Source organism: Lampetra planeri, chromosome 15, assembly GCF_965212315.1.
Source record: "Lampetra planeri chromosome 15, kcLamPlan1.2.h2, whole genome shotgun sequence".
Lineage (NCBI taxonomy): Eukaryota > Metazoa > Chordata > Hyperoartia > Petromyzontiformes > Petromyzontidae > Lampetra > Lampetra planeri.
The window spans coordinates 11,617,089-11,634,078 of NC_136121.1; the positions used below are offsets into that span (position 1 = coordinate 11,617,089).

The 16,990-nt window shown below is 41.8% G+C and overlaps 1 protein-coding gene across 4 annotated transcripts in view; it reads right to left on the reverse strand.

Moving 5' to 3' along the window:
- LOC144722733 (protein diaphanous homolog 1-like) overlaps window positions 1–16,990 on the reverse strand; it is a 112,231-nt gene that overhangs the window by 16,384 nt on the left and 78,857 nt on the right. For 3 of the 4 annotated variants that reach the window (XM_078601085.1, XM_078601084.1, XM_078601086.1), the window contains 3 exons: window positions 15,273–15,437; window positions 8,979–9,102; window positions 7,907–7,996 (listed from right to left, as the gene is read on the reverse strand). In XM_078601085.1, the coding sequence (XP_078457211.1) occupies window positions 7,907–7,996; window positions 8,979–9,102; window positions 15,273–15,437 (379 nt within the window). Of the gene's footprint in view, window positions 1–3; window positions 818–7,906; window positions 7,997–8,978; window positions 9,103–15,272; window positions 15,438–16,990 lie in introns of those variants that run through there. The other variant, XM_078601087.1, reaches the window with a different exon arrangement.

Below are 16,990 nucleotides of genomic sequence, written 5' to 3' on the forward strand. Positions count from 1 at the left end.
ACAATCAACAGCGTCTCAACATTGACGAGCGAAAATTTGAGCACAGCATAAGCTGTGATATTGGCCTCCGGCCACATCACCTGGAATGCGCCCGATGTCAGGTCTTCGAAGCTAAGCCGGTTTGAATCTGGATATGGCACTTGGAGACAGTGGTTATAGGCTGCCATGCAGCTATGTCAGAGGCAGCAGAGAGTAGTTTAGGAAAATCCATCTTTAAACTGTACTTCTATGTTGTCGAGGATATACTCGCCGCATTCACGATGACCGAACAGCCTTCACGACCCACGTACAGCACTGGGAGGGCCCTTATCCAGCAGTTAATTGAAAAATAAAGAAAGGGCTGTATATGGACGCATATGCATGGTCACGAACGGATCAGAAAGTATCCTTGTTACCACACGAAAGAGTCTCATCTTTTAAGTTAGTCTGAGTTCAGTTCGAATCGTCACCGTAAGACTGCCCTCATGTTCATTTCTGAAAGCCACTTACAGAAGACCAAATGAAAATTCAATGGAAACTAAGGCATGCTGTGCCAATATCATCCTAATAAATTTTTATATACATGTAAAAAAAATCAGGTTTCCTTGCCCTTTAAAACATTCTCCATTTCTTTTTAGTCAAGGATGATGAAGGCTATTGTTCACATATTGGATTTTTCTCTTGCTTATTATTTGCTTTAAAAAAATATACATCTCTCACAAAACACTCAAAGTGATCAGGTAACCCATTTATGGAGCTCACCGCGAGTTGCAATGACTTTTTACTCCAGTGCGTGGAATTCTCGTTGGTGAAACAATTCACCCAGGTCAGCAATGGACTGCGCCAAAGGACAAAATGGGAAATGCGAGCAGATGGGGCGAAGATTACAGAGGCGAGATGCTGACCCTGAATGATTGACTGGAAAACCACTCCTATGGCATACACTGAAATGCCGCTACAAACAGCTACACTTTTTCACACATTGAAATGCAATCAATATGGAACTTGCCATAGATTCTCATTTATTAAAACCAAATCGTCCGTATTTCTTGTTCTCTCTCTATTCAGTGTTACTTTGTATTCCCATGCAGCCTATTCCATGAGCGTTACATCGAGATACGCAGTCATGCTTAAATGCTTATGTGTCTTCATTATTCGAGACAAAAATACGTACAAATATGAAAACTGTTGTGCCAAAAAACTACTGTGTAAAAGGCATTCATGATACATTTTGATTTGATTCATAGCAACAAAAATACATGCCTGCGGTTTGATTCCTAACATAAGTTGCAGGGTTCATGAAGATAATGCCAGGACGATGATTCGGAACAGCCTGATGGGCTGCTCTTCCCCACATGCGTATAAAATGTCATAGCATATTTTTTTTAATCAGCCGACACGGTGAGCGTAAGAAATTACAATTGCAGATTTAAACAGATTTGCCAAGTAAAGCAGGATTATCATCGGCTTAATGTGTCCTCAATGCTCTTTGCAGCAGCAGTTTCAGATTCAGATTGATTTTTTCCCCCGAAGCCTTGATCATTTCATAAACATAAGTCTTTATCCAAAATGGAACGTGCTGGTAAAAATTGAACACGTCAATGTTGTTTTGTAAAACAATACCATGTACGTATAAGTATTCCGAGCGTGTAAATTAGAGTGCTTCGAATATCAAATTACCCTGCACTGCCCACGTATTTGCTTGGGCAGTGGTGGGGGGGGGGTCAACAGACGCGCGAACTTGGCTCAATGCTGTGGGTTGCATATGACGTCATCACTCAGATATGTATGACGATTCACCCGTGCACCAGTCAGCAAAGTTGTTTTTAATCTCCAATATTTTATGATAGTAGAGTAAAAAAAATAAATGGGCCCAGAGGCGACCTGATGAACCCTAACAATGCTGACCATGTTTGAAAAGATGGCTTTTAAATCATAATCATCACCACCACCACCACCATCATCCTAAAGAGACTTACAATGCCAAGATCCGTATAGCTTCAGCGCATGAGCTAATCTCCTCGCTCGATCTCCGTGGTGGTCATTCTCTTGGGGTTTTCCTCCTTAGGCTGCCGTTCCATCACCAGTCTCTTCCACTGCCCATCATCCTTTCTAGCGAGGTATCCTACTCAAGCCCACTTACTTTTCTTGGCAGTCAAAATGATGCCTCCGAATCGCAATTTGTTCTCTTATTCGTTTATTTCTTTCTCAGTCTAATTGCCAGTATGCATATCTTCATGCCCCTTTGTGCACTGTTCAAGTTTTGTTCTAATTTTTTTCATCAGTTTCCATGTTTCTAATCAATGTCAAGTATGTTGATTTTCATTATAATACTAAATTTCCCTAAAGCACTCCAATCTGTTCTCTCTTGCCTCTCTTTAATGATTTTGATCTCTGTTCGCCTTAAATAACTGCCCTAGATATACGTAGTGTGTTCTGTTTTCTCATTATGTCCTTCCAATATTTATTTTATTTAGTTCAATAAATAAGGCGTACAGACTTTTGCTTTGCTCATATTAATCTTCGGCCAAACTTGTAAGCCTTCTCTTTGAAGTTCTTCAATCATTTCCTGTTGTTAATGTCCACTGGTCATTATAATGACTATGTCATCAGCAAACAAGAGCTTGTAAATACTTTCTATAATTGTACGTCTTTTTTTCTCTCATGCTCTGATCTCGGTACATTTTTCCTATGATGACATATGAAAGTTACACATTTCTCATGAGTGGTATTTTTTGCATATTTCAGAAACTGGCTAATTTCTGCAAACATTTGCTCGACTTCGAGATATGCATTGCCTGTTGATGGAAGCTCATACAATAGGCCACAGTCCCAAGCAGCTCTAGCTCCACCGACCATGGCACAGGCTCGATAGGCAAAGCCAAGCGGGGTTGAGAATGACTGGGTACAAACAGGAAGAATTCTGGCTTTTAACTATTTCTACGTACAACACACGGACGGATATACAGATATAAACTGGGACAAAATTGGACTTGGGGTGGGAAAACAAGCGAGAACTACAGGGATTTATACAGTTTTACCCTTTGCTATGATAAGAGGAAGAGTTGACAGTAATTATGGAAGAGTGGGATGATTCTTAGTCCATTCCACAAATCAAACATCGAATTGTACGATTCAAGAGCACTTCAGAGTTGCGCCGGCGAGCATTAAGGCTCTCGAAAGACGACAAAGGTTTTAAAATGTGGAGTCATAATCTCATCAGATTTCAAATAACTCTTACAAGCAATGGTGCATGCAGGCCAGTAAAAAGCAATGCCTGTGCAAACAAAAATAATGAGCGTATTTATATTCTTTGGTTCTTTCGGTAAAGTCACGTAGATGTAAAATAATTTTTAAAAAATCATAAAAGAACAAAAACTCACGACGTTTCGATTGCAACACAAGCGGTCGTCATCAGGCGGAGAGAAAAAAATGAGCGTATTTGTTCATTATTCTATTCGTCATACGCCTATCCTTAACTGTGATATGATTACATCTTACAAAAATCATCATCTTCATTGCCTAGCTCAATCCACCGCTCGATGAATGCCTCTCCAAGCCGTTACCATCTTGGACGGTCCTGAAATTTAACAATCTGCCCAGCACCTACACACGAGGGCATTTCAATGCTCCATATCCTCGGTATCCGGATCTCTCTATCGATGTCTCCCGCTCAAGGCCACTAACGTTTCTTATTACTGATCATGCCATTGACCTGCACATGTTTCTCTAATCCATGTTCCTCCTTCCGTCTCTCAATGTAATTCCAAGCATCCATCTCTCCCTGTAAAAATTTGATACCAGAATTTAATTATACTGTAAAATATAACCAATTCAATTAGTCATCTCTAAATCTAACTATCCATAGCTATTAAAAATCCATCCATATCGATCCACAACTAAACATTCTCTCTCCATCGTTTCTCCCATGACTCTAATATTTTAATATTCCTCTTGCGTCTCTGTATGGATGACAGCTGGTGGGAAAAGTCGAAGGCGCATTCCGTCAGATATGACAGTGAATGCCTTTCACAAAATACACAGCAACCCAACACCAAGCGAAGGAGGGGGGGGGAGGCCCAAAGGGGTGATTCCAGAGCTGCCAAATAAAACAAATGCAAGTTTTTTTAATGCACTGGAAATTATCACCATTTTTTTTTTACACATTTGAACCATTGTTTTGAACATTTCTACGATTAGCACGAAATATGTAATCTACTTTTGTTTAAACTCAACAAATATTCAGGGTGTATTGCAAAAACCTTTAATTGAGCCGACCGGGCTTTTAGCGTTTTTTTCTTCAGTACAGACTGTTTGTTAAAAGTTAGCAAAATAATCAATTGCGTTGTTCCGTACAAACATGGATTTCCCAGCTTGCACAATATTGTGATCCCATTACACCCAATGTGTCATATAGGAGGAAGAGCCTCCTTTCCAGCTTGTGACTCTGCCTTGCTCATAGTTTCTCAACCGAGACAGTGCATATTGCAGTCTCTGACATAATTAGAGTGATTTATCTACAGTGTGCGACAAGATCTCAGGCAGCTCTTTAATGTGTCATTGGTGTAAAAGACCACAGCTAATTGTATAACTAGATTGCACTGAATACACATCAACCAAAATATCAACCCTACTATTATTCTCTGCTTAGGTTTTTTTTATCTACGAAAACGAGTGTGTGGGTTGGTTACTGTTGTGTGGCTGGATGAAACATCATAAGCGCAGGCTGCTTTTGAAATATTTCTGATGTGTGGAGGAACGGGCGTACATGCACATTTGTGATGATGAAAATATATATATGGATGTACATAGAAGCAGCTGTCTCTCACGCAAAAAATGCACTCAAGAATGTGGCGTGGGCGAATACAAGAACCAATGCACAAAAGTGACTCTTTTCTCCAGACGCCGTCGCCTCTCAACCCCACAATCATAACTGTCACTTTCAGCCCTTTGTCAATCCACTGCTGGATGAGGGCCTCCCAGTGCTGTGTGGGCAATGGAGGTTGTTTTGAGCGTGCTTCACCAGGTTGCTCAGTACGGGTTGGTGAAGGATTGGAGGGTGGCCCAGGTCCGGTTCAAATATCACTCACTACTGATGTTAACCATGGACCCAGGGCTCCAGGTTTATAGTGGAGTGTGCTAGCCACGATACTGCCGCTTCATCCCAGTGAATGTACATGAGGGCCTATATAAAAATTGCACATTACATACATGCCCGCCAGTTGATGGAATGGAATAATCAGCACAAAACATTACTAAAAATGTACGAACGAAAATAAATATCAGTTTAAATTAACACTGCTCCGAATGATAATTATAAATCAGCTACTATATACGCCGATAGTAATGGGCGTTCTGCTAATTTATAACAAATCGTTTTCTGACGGCAGCAGAAGAACTCATGGGCATTATATGAAATGATATTGTACACACCGCGCATCTTCATCTTGTTTATCCTTTCCAACTTCTAAGGAAATCCAATATAGAGTGAAATCCGGTTTTATATTACTGATGGCTGCTCACCGCTGACTGTGCAGCAACTGCCAATCAAATAGGGCTCAAAGTTTTAAAACCTAATTTCCAAAGTATTGATTGATAACACCTCGACCACTCCTCCAGCACTCCTTCGTCCATGCTCCATATGAATCTTTTTTTAATACAGAGAAACAACTGTAGACTTCAAGGAGGGATAATGGTAACTTTTAAAGTGCAATGGATATGTTACACTCCTCTTGATAGCAGATTGTGTGATAAATGCTGTAGGTAATGTTCACATTTTGTAAATCTCTAATTATTTACAAACATGCAAATAATTAGATAATGGGAGATAGACAGGGAAATGAAATAGGGGGGAAAAAGACAATATGCTTGGTATTAGAGCACAGTGAGCGATTATGGGTATGGGCACCCCGGTGGTGAGATGTTAACTCCCTCCCCTGGTATACAGGAGGTTGTGGGTTGGAATCTCGACCCTGTGGTCACGTGGATTTTTCTCCGGATCCTCTGGTTTTTCCCTCCACATTCAGAAACATGCGTTTTAAAGTATTTGGCTGCTATAACATTTCCACGTGATTTGTTGAACTATCATTTGTGCGTCAGGCTGCTTCTGAAAGAGAGATATATAGCTAAGTGGGTCTTACCTGGTAAAATAAAAAGTTTAGTTTTAAATAACATTATTTTCCATGCCTTCTTTCTACCATTTCATTGTGATTGCGCTATGCGGGATCATATAATGAGCTGAAGAATCCATCCATAAATTCTCTAACCCCGCTTGCTTAGAGAATGGCTCACGGAAGCGTACATTTCAGAACTCCTCGTGACCTTTGATGCAGAAACTCGGAAGGCAGCACTTCCCCCACCCCCCCTACTGGTCAAACCATTCACGGAACCGATATTAGCCAAATTAAGTTAGGCATCAAATTCAAAGCAACGTTTTCTTTTACCTAAAGCGGTAACTGGTTACCATGAAGAAACCATGACAACCCTGGTTGATTGCGGGCGCCGGAAACCCGGATTCAAACCCAAGATCTCAACGGCTGGCCAGCTCAGCGCTCCCACATCTGAGCCATCTCTTCGTGTTAAGTACACAATATTTCACTGGATATTTATAGATATGCTACAAGTCTCCATATGCAAATATGAACATTAAAAGCAACTTACATGTTTACAAAGCAACATCTGTTTGTTTTTTATTCATAAAAGACTTGCCAGAGAAAGTGGAACCATGAGGGAGGGTAGTACAGAGGGATAGGTAGGAGGATCTCATGTTATAATTAGTAAACGCTACTGCAGGGCACTATTTTGTCAATGTACGCAGCTTGAATTTAGACTATACATTAACTTTTTGATGTCTAAAACATCAAGTAAGCTTTGATATGTGAACTTATGTTGTGTGTATATGAAAGACAAAGATCCCACGTATAGCCTAAACAGACTGTTGGGGCAAGTGCTGTTAGACACCACCTATAATGGCCGGCACGGCACACAGTGGCTGGGTGGCCAGCACCACGCCCGGCCGCCTTTGTCTTCCCAGTGGCGATGTTTACACATTGCACCAGATACTCATTTGAGGCTAAGTCGACCTAGGGGATGCCCAGACCAGTTCAGATAATCATCACTGGTGTTGGCTGTGAGCAGGAATCGAACTCGAGTTTCCGGGTTCGTAACACAGTGTGCTAACCGCTGCACTACCGCTCCTCACATATACACACACACAAACAGCTTCAAATATGATGTGCACAAATAAATATACTAAATTACTAGCTATTGCAAACTTAAGTCTTCACTTCACTCACTTCTGCTTTCTAACATCCTAAGACTCGTACAACTATCCTTGCCCAAATATATACGACTTCAAAGTAATACAACATATGCATGTAGCAGCCAGTGAATGCCAGTGACCTTATATTATGAAAGTAATTATTAGTAGCACTGCTCAAAAATGTGTGCTCACAGGTGTGCTCTGAGTATAGATAAATTAAGCTATTGAAATTACTTAAGTAGTTCTATAATGTCAACTTCCAGGGCTGCTCGCCGATACAGGGTGATGTACAGATAACTTCAAAGCTGTGAATGGAAGCTTCATCTCGGTGACACGAGGTCGATTGGAATATCATTTTATACGGGTGGGGGTTGGTAGTAATAATAATATAAAGCAGTGCTTACTCCGGCTGAGCCAGTTGTGATCGTTACGCGGACACCAAAACGGAACTGGGTTTGTCATGGTCCAAAAATGATCCTCATCGATCCAGTTTTAAATTACTATTCCCCTAGACTATCTTGAATTGTCTATATTTTTGTAAAAATAGGTGGGATGTGGTGGGGGGGAGTAACGATATGAAGGGAATGCATTTCTTTAGAAGCCACGGAGTTTTGTAAACAAGCGGTTTCAGGATACAACATTGGAAGGTGACAAAGGATGTCTTACCTGGCTGCCGAGGTGCTCGTTTTCTCTTGAAGGCAGCTCCTGACTGCAATGCCTCCATCAGACTGTCCATGACACCTGTCTCATCTCCATCTGTGTGTGTAAGCGCGCATTCATTTGTGTATGCCGCACGCATGGTTGTTTTACACGCATTCACAAACCATTTTTGCTTTTGAGGGTACATTAAATTACATTGTGGCTGACAGTCTTAATTCATATTAACGTCACAGAGCAATCTTACGTTTCAGTAGAAACCCTACACATATAGTGCAGCATACAGTAATCTAGCTCATGGAATATGGTAACAATTGATTCACAACACAATCTCTTTAATCTTATGGATTTTCGCATTGTTATCATTTTTCTGGTGGGTGGGGGGGGGGTTAGGAAGATCTCAATTGACAAAATATTTCGTGAACAATTCAAAATAAATGCATCTCTATTGTTCGTTTGATTCTTTGAAAGATTAAAACGACAATGCTTAAAAAAACATATAGCCTTTCGACGTTTCTTTCGAGTTGTATGCCAGCGTTGATTTATACGATATCTGACGTTTCTCTCCACGTAATGGGAGTTTCTGCGCACGATGGGATCATCCTCGCAGCAGCGGTTTTTGGCTCTCCATAGAACAAAGACCGTGGTCACCGCATTGCCCAGCGCTTTCAGGTGCGCTTCTTCGGCCGTCTGGAACGCTCTTCCTTCCGATATTAGGAAGCCGCTGGAGCTATGCACTTTTAAAACTAGATTGAAAACCAATTTATTTAGAACAGCTTTTTGTGTTCAGTTTGTTGTCCTTCCCCCGCAATTACGATTATCGCGTTTGGCTACGTACAGTGCGAAAGAAGTTCAACATTCATAAATGCATCTTCAGTAACTGAGATCAGTTCTTTGAAAGACTCCTACAGCACATGCAGCAAAATGTTGGGCATCGAGCCGACATGGACAACCTTAAGCAGAATCTTGAATACCCACAAAGAAATACTTGGAAAAAAAAAGAGTACCAAATGGAAAACTGAAAAGAACATACCGTACATATATGCATGTATATACATATGAAATGTGACAATTGCGATACCTTCTAGTAACCGCTTTTTAGTTTGCTTCTCAAGTCGTTCCTTCTCAGCCTTCTCTTTGGCGAGCTGCGCTTTTTGTATTTTCTCCTCCGCCTCTCTCCGTCTTACGTTATCCTTCACCGCTTGCTGGTGGCCCATGGGGCAGGGGGGACAGGGTTTCATCACAGAGGGGGGAAAAAAAAGATGTTGACAAATAGAAGCTTTAGTACCCAACAGAAGACAACATGCATTCCATTAACCATGAATAGCAGGGTACCCAAGCACACACTAATAAGAATTTCTTTTTTTGCTGTCATCATTTTTTATTTGTTTTTTTTTTAAAGAAAAATAAACTGCAGTATTCCTAACCTTGTGCAAACCATAACATACGATTACATTTTGCAACACTTCAAAGACAAAGAGGAATGAATGATATGAAAAGGGGAGTAAGGGATAAAAAACAATAACAAAAGCAACAGAAATACCAGAATTTCCATTAGCTCCTTGTCTAAATATCAACTGTAGACTGCCCTTTTGCAAAGGGTGAAGAAACATTTCAAAACATCTCTCAGAAAGCGCACCGGAAAAGACAGAGGCAGATCAAATCATGCATAATTTAGAGGGCACTTCTTGCCTTCCTCCTGGTTTGAAAAAGTTTACGAGAGTCACCGAGGGTCCCAGTAGGATTCTGGCAGGCTCCGGAAAGTGCAGAATTCTGCTTCCAACTGCTGCATCTGCCAAGTTCAATGCTCCCTCAGTTGTCTGATTTTGTTTTCCGTTAGTGCACACGAATTGAAGAAGAGCCAGCATCTGGTTGCCACAACGGTGCTTTTGAATGCATCCCTAATTTCTTTGGACACTCGAGTATGAAAAATGGGGCCACGTGAAAGCAACTGAAAGGAGGTGTACCTGCGGCGCATTACAAATCCTGCACACGTCTCAATTCCAAATGCCAGTAAACAGGAAAATAAGAGGACACAATGCAGTTGGAAGTGAATTACACGTAAAATTAAGAGCGAGAGATATGGTGAGGCACTGCAGGCATGCACTTGCATGGGCCCATGTACTCCGTGCATCCCTCCGTCATAAAGCCGGCCTCCCGTTGCTTCCACTGAGCACATTTTCCCCGCACGGGAGGCAGTGCAAATTGGCAAAAACGAGCGCAGGTAATGAGGACATCAATTTCGTCATCAAGCTGTCAATCCCATAATTCCCTCCCTCGTTTCGCTAAAGCCCTAAGTCTTTTCATACATTGCAAGAATCAGGGTAATAAGTATGTGCTTCCAATTCACTTCAGATTGAGGATATAAAAAAAAATCTGTCCAATAGCCAATAAATGGCAGATATTTTAGTTCAATTATTATTTCTTTCTTTTCTTTCTTTTTTTTCTTTATGTTGAATGAAAAATCACTCAAGACATGGGATTAATTTAATAGTGAATATCGTTTAGACAGTGATGAACAATTCAGACAACTTACACAATATGAAACTCCATGCAAATGCTCTATTTTCACAAGTCAGCTATATTTTGAAATTCTTGCTTAAAATTCATGTTTAGGATATAACCGTGAAGTTTAGTGTGATGCAATGTTCTTGAGAGCTGGTGAAAGACCATCCAAAATCGTGGCCACCTGCACAACTCATAATGAGGTGCAGGGAATGCAAGCAGTGATTAATTAGACGCTAAGTGCCATTAACGATGCCGGGCTGCCCGCAATTATCAGAGTACGGGCCACGGGGTGGGTTGTCGGCATGCTGAAGCCTGATCCACACATGCTCACGGCTTCACAGAGGTGAGATTAGTTGCTGAAAAAAGCACGCTTGCATTAAGGTCACTCGCTTTAAATACTGAAGGGGCTGATCTGTGACCTGGCATGAAGCACACCGCTTGCCTGATACTGCAGTGCCGTTTGATGTAAATTGAATCTGGCGAGCAAACACGCAGCATTAAAACAACAGGCAATAGTTGCAGTGTGATGATGCAGCGGATCATGCTTTATTTACACGCACATGCAATGCCGTGCAGCTTCTCCTCTTAGGGATTACAGCATCTCGCTGTTGCTTGAAAATTCTTGGCCGTTAATCTGTCTAAATTAGTATTTCTGACAGAATGCTGACCCCGCTGCACAGTGATAACTGAAGACGACAGCTGGGAAGGTGACTGTCAAGTGCGGGATGGGCTCCGGTGCAATCTGGCTATAAAATGTATTGCAAGCCAGTTTGTACCATTTATAAATATTGCCGTTTCATTTCATATACGATGCATATACGCTCACACACAACACTGTGGATGTATTCAGTCCTAAAATAGATTTAATTCAGGCTTTAATTGCCATAGCCATCCAGTAGCTCCCGCTGTAAGGTAGTCTGTAAGTGGTATAGCAGGAAATGAAAAGGCGATGACAGACAAAGGCCCAAAAGATCACACCTGCCATCAGGTTAAGGGACACTCGTGCGCAAGCCCTTCGTTTCATCTGGCTGCCTTTGCGAAGGGAAGAACATATATATTTTGTATGCCTTGTACGAAACTATAGCTTTCATGCTCAAGAATTCATCCCAATGTGGCCATCTCAATTTCAGGAATGCATTTTGGCAGATGAATATCTTCCCTCGGCAGTTCACGGCATGTTACTTTCTCCTCTCAATCTGTGGCCTAAGCACTTGCATCGTGCTCAGACTGGATAGGATTAAAGCGATATCGATAAGGCCACACTCTGAGTTACCCACCGGATTAGTGGCTGTAAACAAGTTAATCTCTTGCAAAGTCAGGCCCATTCGCTCCCAGGTTAGCCAGTTGGCCAATGGAAATAAAACCGGCGTGAATAAATCTGCAGTCCAGAAGGTACATGATCTGTGCAGTGCGGATGCTGCCAACTATTACATGATAATTGTTTTTTTACCCTTTTATCTGGCAACAAAACTGACACCTTTTTTACGAGGAGTCATGTTTGCATAGACCACAATACCTGCAGTCATAATGCAAACAAAAAACATAACTCTGATAATGTATGCACTGTCCTTGAAGTTGATTGGTCCACACCCGAGACAGCTTTCCTTAGAACCTAGTCTCACATGGGTTGGACCAGATGACGCCAAAAGGCGCACAACTCAAAGACAATGCACCATCAGAGTATGAGAGCTCGGGGTAAGCATTTACACCATTGGTACCTCATTTGCCAGTAAAAAATATGATAATTGGTTTTTTACCCTTTTATCTGGCAACAAAACCGACACCTTTTTTACGAGGAGTCATGTTTGCATATACCACAATACCTGCACTCATAATTTTTGTTAGTCGGCGTAGAGTACTTCTCGCACTGGCCGATGGCCTGGCCGCTCCCCAACCAATCGGCGGTGGCCATCTCTGAGGCGTTCCTCAATGGCTACGTGATGGACAAGGGTGCCCCTGAGAGTCTTTTGACCGATCAGGACAAAAATGTATCTTTTAAATTGCTGCGGGAGGTGTGTGACTTGTTAGGAACTAAGAAGGTGCGTACGTCGCCATACCACCCCCAGACTGATGGAATGGTAGAAAGCCACTGTTGGATGAAGGCCTTCCCAAAGTTGTCGCCATCCCTCGTGGACCTGCGATGTCACAATTGACAGGAGCTAATCTATCCCTTTGGCTGCCATTCCATTGTTAGTCTCGACCATCATCCCTTTGAGCAGCGTCTTGCCCAAGCCCGTGTACTTTTCTCAACAGTCAAGGAGATGTCTCTAACGTGCGTATGTTCCCTGATCCATGTGTTCCTATTACCGTCTCTCAGTGTAATTTCACGCATGCACCTTCTCTGTAATTCTTTGGGGATTTTTTTTTCAATTCTCTTTCTCAATGCCTATGTTTCTGATCCGTGTCATAACAGGTAATACACGCTGAGTTAACACTTTCTTCCATAGGCTGCAAATATAGGCAAAAAAATAAACATGAGCAAAACAAAAGTCAAAATAACATCTGCCGGAGAGACCTTACAAAACACATCAGAGTATTTAGGATTAGGGGAGTTATTTAAGGATGGCCAGAATCGAAACAATGATTTAAAGAAGCAGACAACAGCAGGTTTGATAGGTTTTGTGTCAGTCATCAGAATTACATGAACATACTTCGTCACACTGGGTAGTGTTGGTTGACTTGTGCATTAGTTTAGCAGAGCAGCTTGCAGCACTACTACTGGACTATGTAATACTACGGTACAAGTGTGCTGATGATGAAGCTTTATTAAATATTCAGCATCGTTTAAAGGTAATTTTAGGTTAGTAGTAATAGAATATTACATTTCCATTCCTTTACCAAATAAAATATGTATCTCATTACACGTACTGCAAATATCATGTTATGCTCTACTCTTATGTTCCGTACATATCAAGCATTTTCACAGTTCTTCCCCGAGATCAAAAACTCGCCTCTGTCGTGGTGCTCGCAAGTGCAAAGATAATGTCTGTCGAACGCAAAATATTTCAACACAACTGGAGCTGCTCTTGCTCCTGCCTATTAAATTTGGAGTTAATGTCAATCTCACTGACGAATTTTAAAACCCTGCCTTGTATTCCAGGACCACTTATCACCACAAACAGGTGCCCGCGAAAATCACGCTGGAGACAACAATGAAATGAAGAGATTGTTGGCTAAGCATTATTTTCCCACGTTTAAGTGAGTGTTTTTGTTAACACCCAACTGGTGGCTTCACGCAGTTTTGTGCAAAACACGGCAACGTATATGAATAATTAGTTTTTTTACACAATTTCACAGACGAAAATCTAAGTTGCCCGTAACCCCCGCCTCCCCTTCAACAAATACAATCCAAAGGTGTTTTCTTTTTGATTTGGCGATGATAATAATAACAGCAAGCAGCAATAAAAAGTCAACATTGAACGTATTTCTTCTCGATCAGCTGCACGAGCCAGACAATTTTTCAGCGCTAAACACCCACAAGCAAAAGGGCGGAAAATAATAACAGGGATTCTTAAATGCCAGACGCTTGTGCATAACAAATGCAGTGGAGGCCTCATGCAAGGAATTGAAATTCAAACAGTTGGCATTGGGCTAAGCGGGTCATTATGGCCATTGAAGTTTTCAGAATGCACCATGTAAGGCATGTTTTCTCCTTGTGACATTTCGCACTGGCATTTTACCTAGCATTTAATTAAGAGGACATACTCCCAGTGTGTGTGTGTGTGCGCACGTCCGATGAGCATGTGAAGATATGTGCTGCTCTCCTGCTGTGTGTCCACGTGCAGCCTTTGCGCCTAGGAGACTCGGTATTATCGTATTGCGCACTGGCTATTGTTGCAGGTGCATTGTTTGCTAAGTGATGACACGGATACCACTGACAATGTTTCTGCGTCAACCATTGCAGGGAACATTAGGTCACAATATAATTTTCTACTGCCATTGTGAAGCGCCAATATGCTGTAACTAAAAAAAAAACTTCCTTATAAACCGATGTTAATCAATGGATTGAAAACAAATTATACTAAAGCCGCCTTCAGCCAGGGACAATATGGTTGCATTAAATGTATCCAAACAGAAGAAGCAATTCAACGGGTCACCGTGACCAATTAAGGCGAGAGGCAATATAACAATACGTGTCGACGCTTTCAGATGATCACTTGAATTCGCAGAGGAGCCAGCGGGCAGAACTGACAGGCAGAGCTGCTCCAACGGTAGCGTCTTTGCTGCCCATGTGACCATTTGGAGAATGGGCTGAACATAATGAGGCCACATTTCGAGCCATCGCTGAAATCTATGACTCACGATCATTACTCGCATTGTAATTCCCCCTTATAAAATACAAGCTCGGTGAACGATGCATTCCATTTGATGGCCGGTAAAGTTTTCAAATCAGAAACGGAGTGTTGATGTTCGCGACCCACAAGCTTTGCCATCGCCGAGGCTAGATTCACAAAGTGTCGAGCGTGGAGGCCATGAGCCAAAAAAATAATTATACGCGAACAAAAAAAGGCATCACTAATGTATTCTTGCTAATGGTACATATCAGAACTGTAACTGTCGCCTGGAAATGCATGAGAAACTTTACAATAATCATAAAGATAACGATTGCTATAACGCTGATAATTGTGTTTATGTACATAATTACGCAGATGGCATTGCTCACTGGGACAATAACACATTTTGGAGAATGATGAAAAACTTGATATCTAAATTAATGGAATCAAAACAGCTACATCAATCAAGATCACGCAACCGAAAATAAACGTGGGAATGAACGACGACGACAACAAACCAACCGCTGCAATCGATAATTACAACAAAAACTGCACCAACGGTGGACTGCGAATGCGTGACAGATGCGACTCACCATGAACATAGAGCGGAAGTTGGTGAGGTCTCCAAAGAACTCCTCCACGCTGACCTTCTTGGTATTGAAAACAAAGTACTCCCCAAGGCCATCGAACAGCTTTTGCATGTTGTCGAACATGAGCGCCAAGCGACCGTACTGCTCACGCGCCTTCTCCACAAAGCCATGCTGGCCCCCGCCGACAAAAAACAACAGAGTCAAGGAGCAAAAGAGTGCGCCAGAGGAGGTGGTGGGCGGCAGGAGGGCCATGCAGAGAAGGACCCCTTTTTGCCGGAGCCTCGGTAGTTTTCGGGCAGCCAAAAACAGCGAGCAAGAAACCAAATCAACAGAAACTCAATTAAATTTCGAAAGTGAAGACTGGCTGTATCAATTCATCAGGCAGGGACATTAATGCGTTATTTTAAAGATTGGATTGCATATACCTGTAAACTTTTTTTTTTCTTTCTCCAAATCCCAAAAAGCTTGCCAAGTTCAAATACTAATCAATTAGTTGTGTCAAACTTTTGATCACTAGCCATGTTTTTGTTTTATTAAGATCTATATCATCAATATGTTAAATCATGGGACCTTTTCCAGGACCAGTGTCCAAATAGATGTACCTTAACAATGCATAAAGAGACGTATCAGCGTAATTGTTTTTAAATACAGCAATGCAGTCAACTCAAATGCAGAAACATTTTGTTCTCCGAAACAAAATGTAAATTACTGAATACCAACATATGCACACACAAAATATCAAAGAAATGCCAAATTACAACCACTGGGAATATAGCATTGCTTCTCAATTCACCATCCGGCATTAAAATTAACATGCGTCTGCAGCCTGCATAAAATTATTGCAGAGTATCATAAAATACTGGATACAAAAAACAAAACCCAGATTCCAAAAAGGACCACAAAACTATTGCATTGCCTTCGGCTATAAGAGAATCAATCATCTTTAATAGTGCGGTCCCAGTATCTTGCGAGTAGTTCCTGTAACAATACCTTGATGTAAGAACATGGAGGATGACCTATGCACATCCATTAGGTATTCGAAATTCCATTTGTGTGCCTATTTATTAAAAAAACCAGGAAAGCCATTTCAATGTGGCAAAGGTTTGGAAATAGATTTTTCTGGGTAGATTTGCGTTGAGGTGATAAGAACAGGCATCAATTGCTTTTTCAAGGCTACCCAACACATTCACTCTCTGGAAAGTCATTCATTTGTCATAAGCATGTCCGACTCTCTTTCTCATGGCAAACCAAGCCACAAACAGCAGTTGGGTCTATGTCCACCACCGCTCAGCGAAGATGGCGAGTTAAGGATTGTGGGGAAATGGTGGGTGGAATGGCAGCGGAGGCGCATGGATGAACGTCGGGCGGGAAAAGTTATGAGGCAGAGGGGGGGGGCGGCAGATTAAGAAGAGAATCGCCAAGAGCCATGGGACTGGTGAGAGGAAAACAAAACAAGGCCACAGTGACATGTGGGGCGCTTGTCCGTCAAATGCTGCACACAGAATTAAGAACCTAAAAATACCACCGATGCAGTGGCGGCTTTTCTTAAGTTTTTTTTTTTTACCCCTCCAACATGGTGGAATCTGATTAGGGCCAGCAGGGGAAAAGCCGTGCTGCGGATTCAAACTGGCGAATTAGACCCGAGGATTAATGAACGCGTCAAATCTGGCAGGCCATCAAAAAGCCATTTCCTTGGCGCGATAACCTAATGGCTGTATATT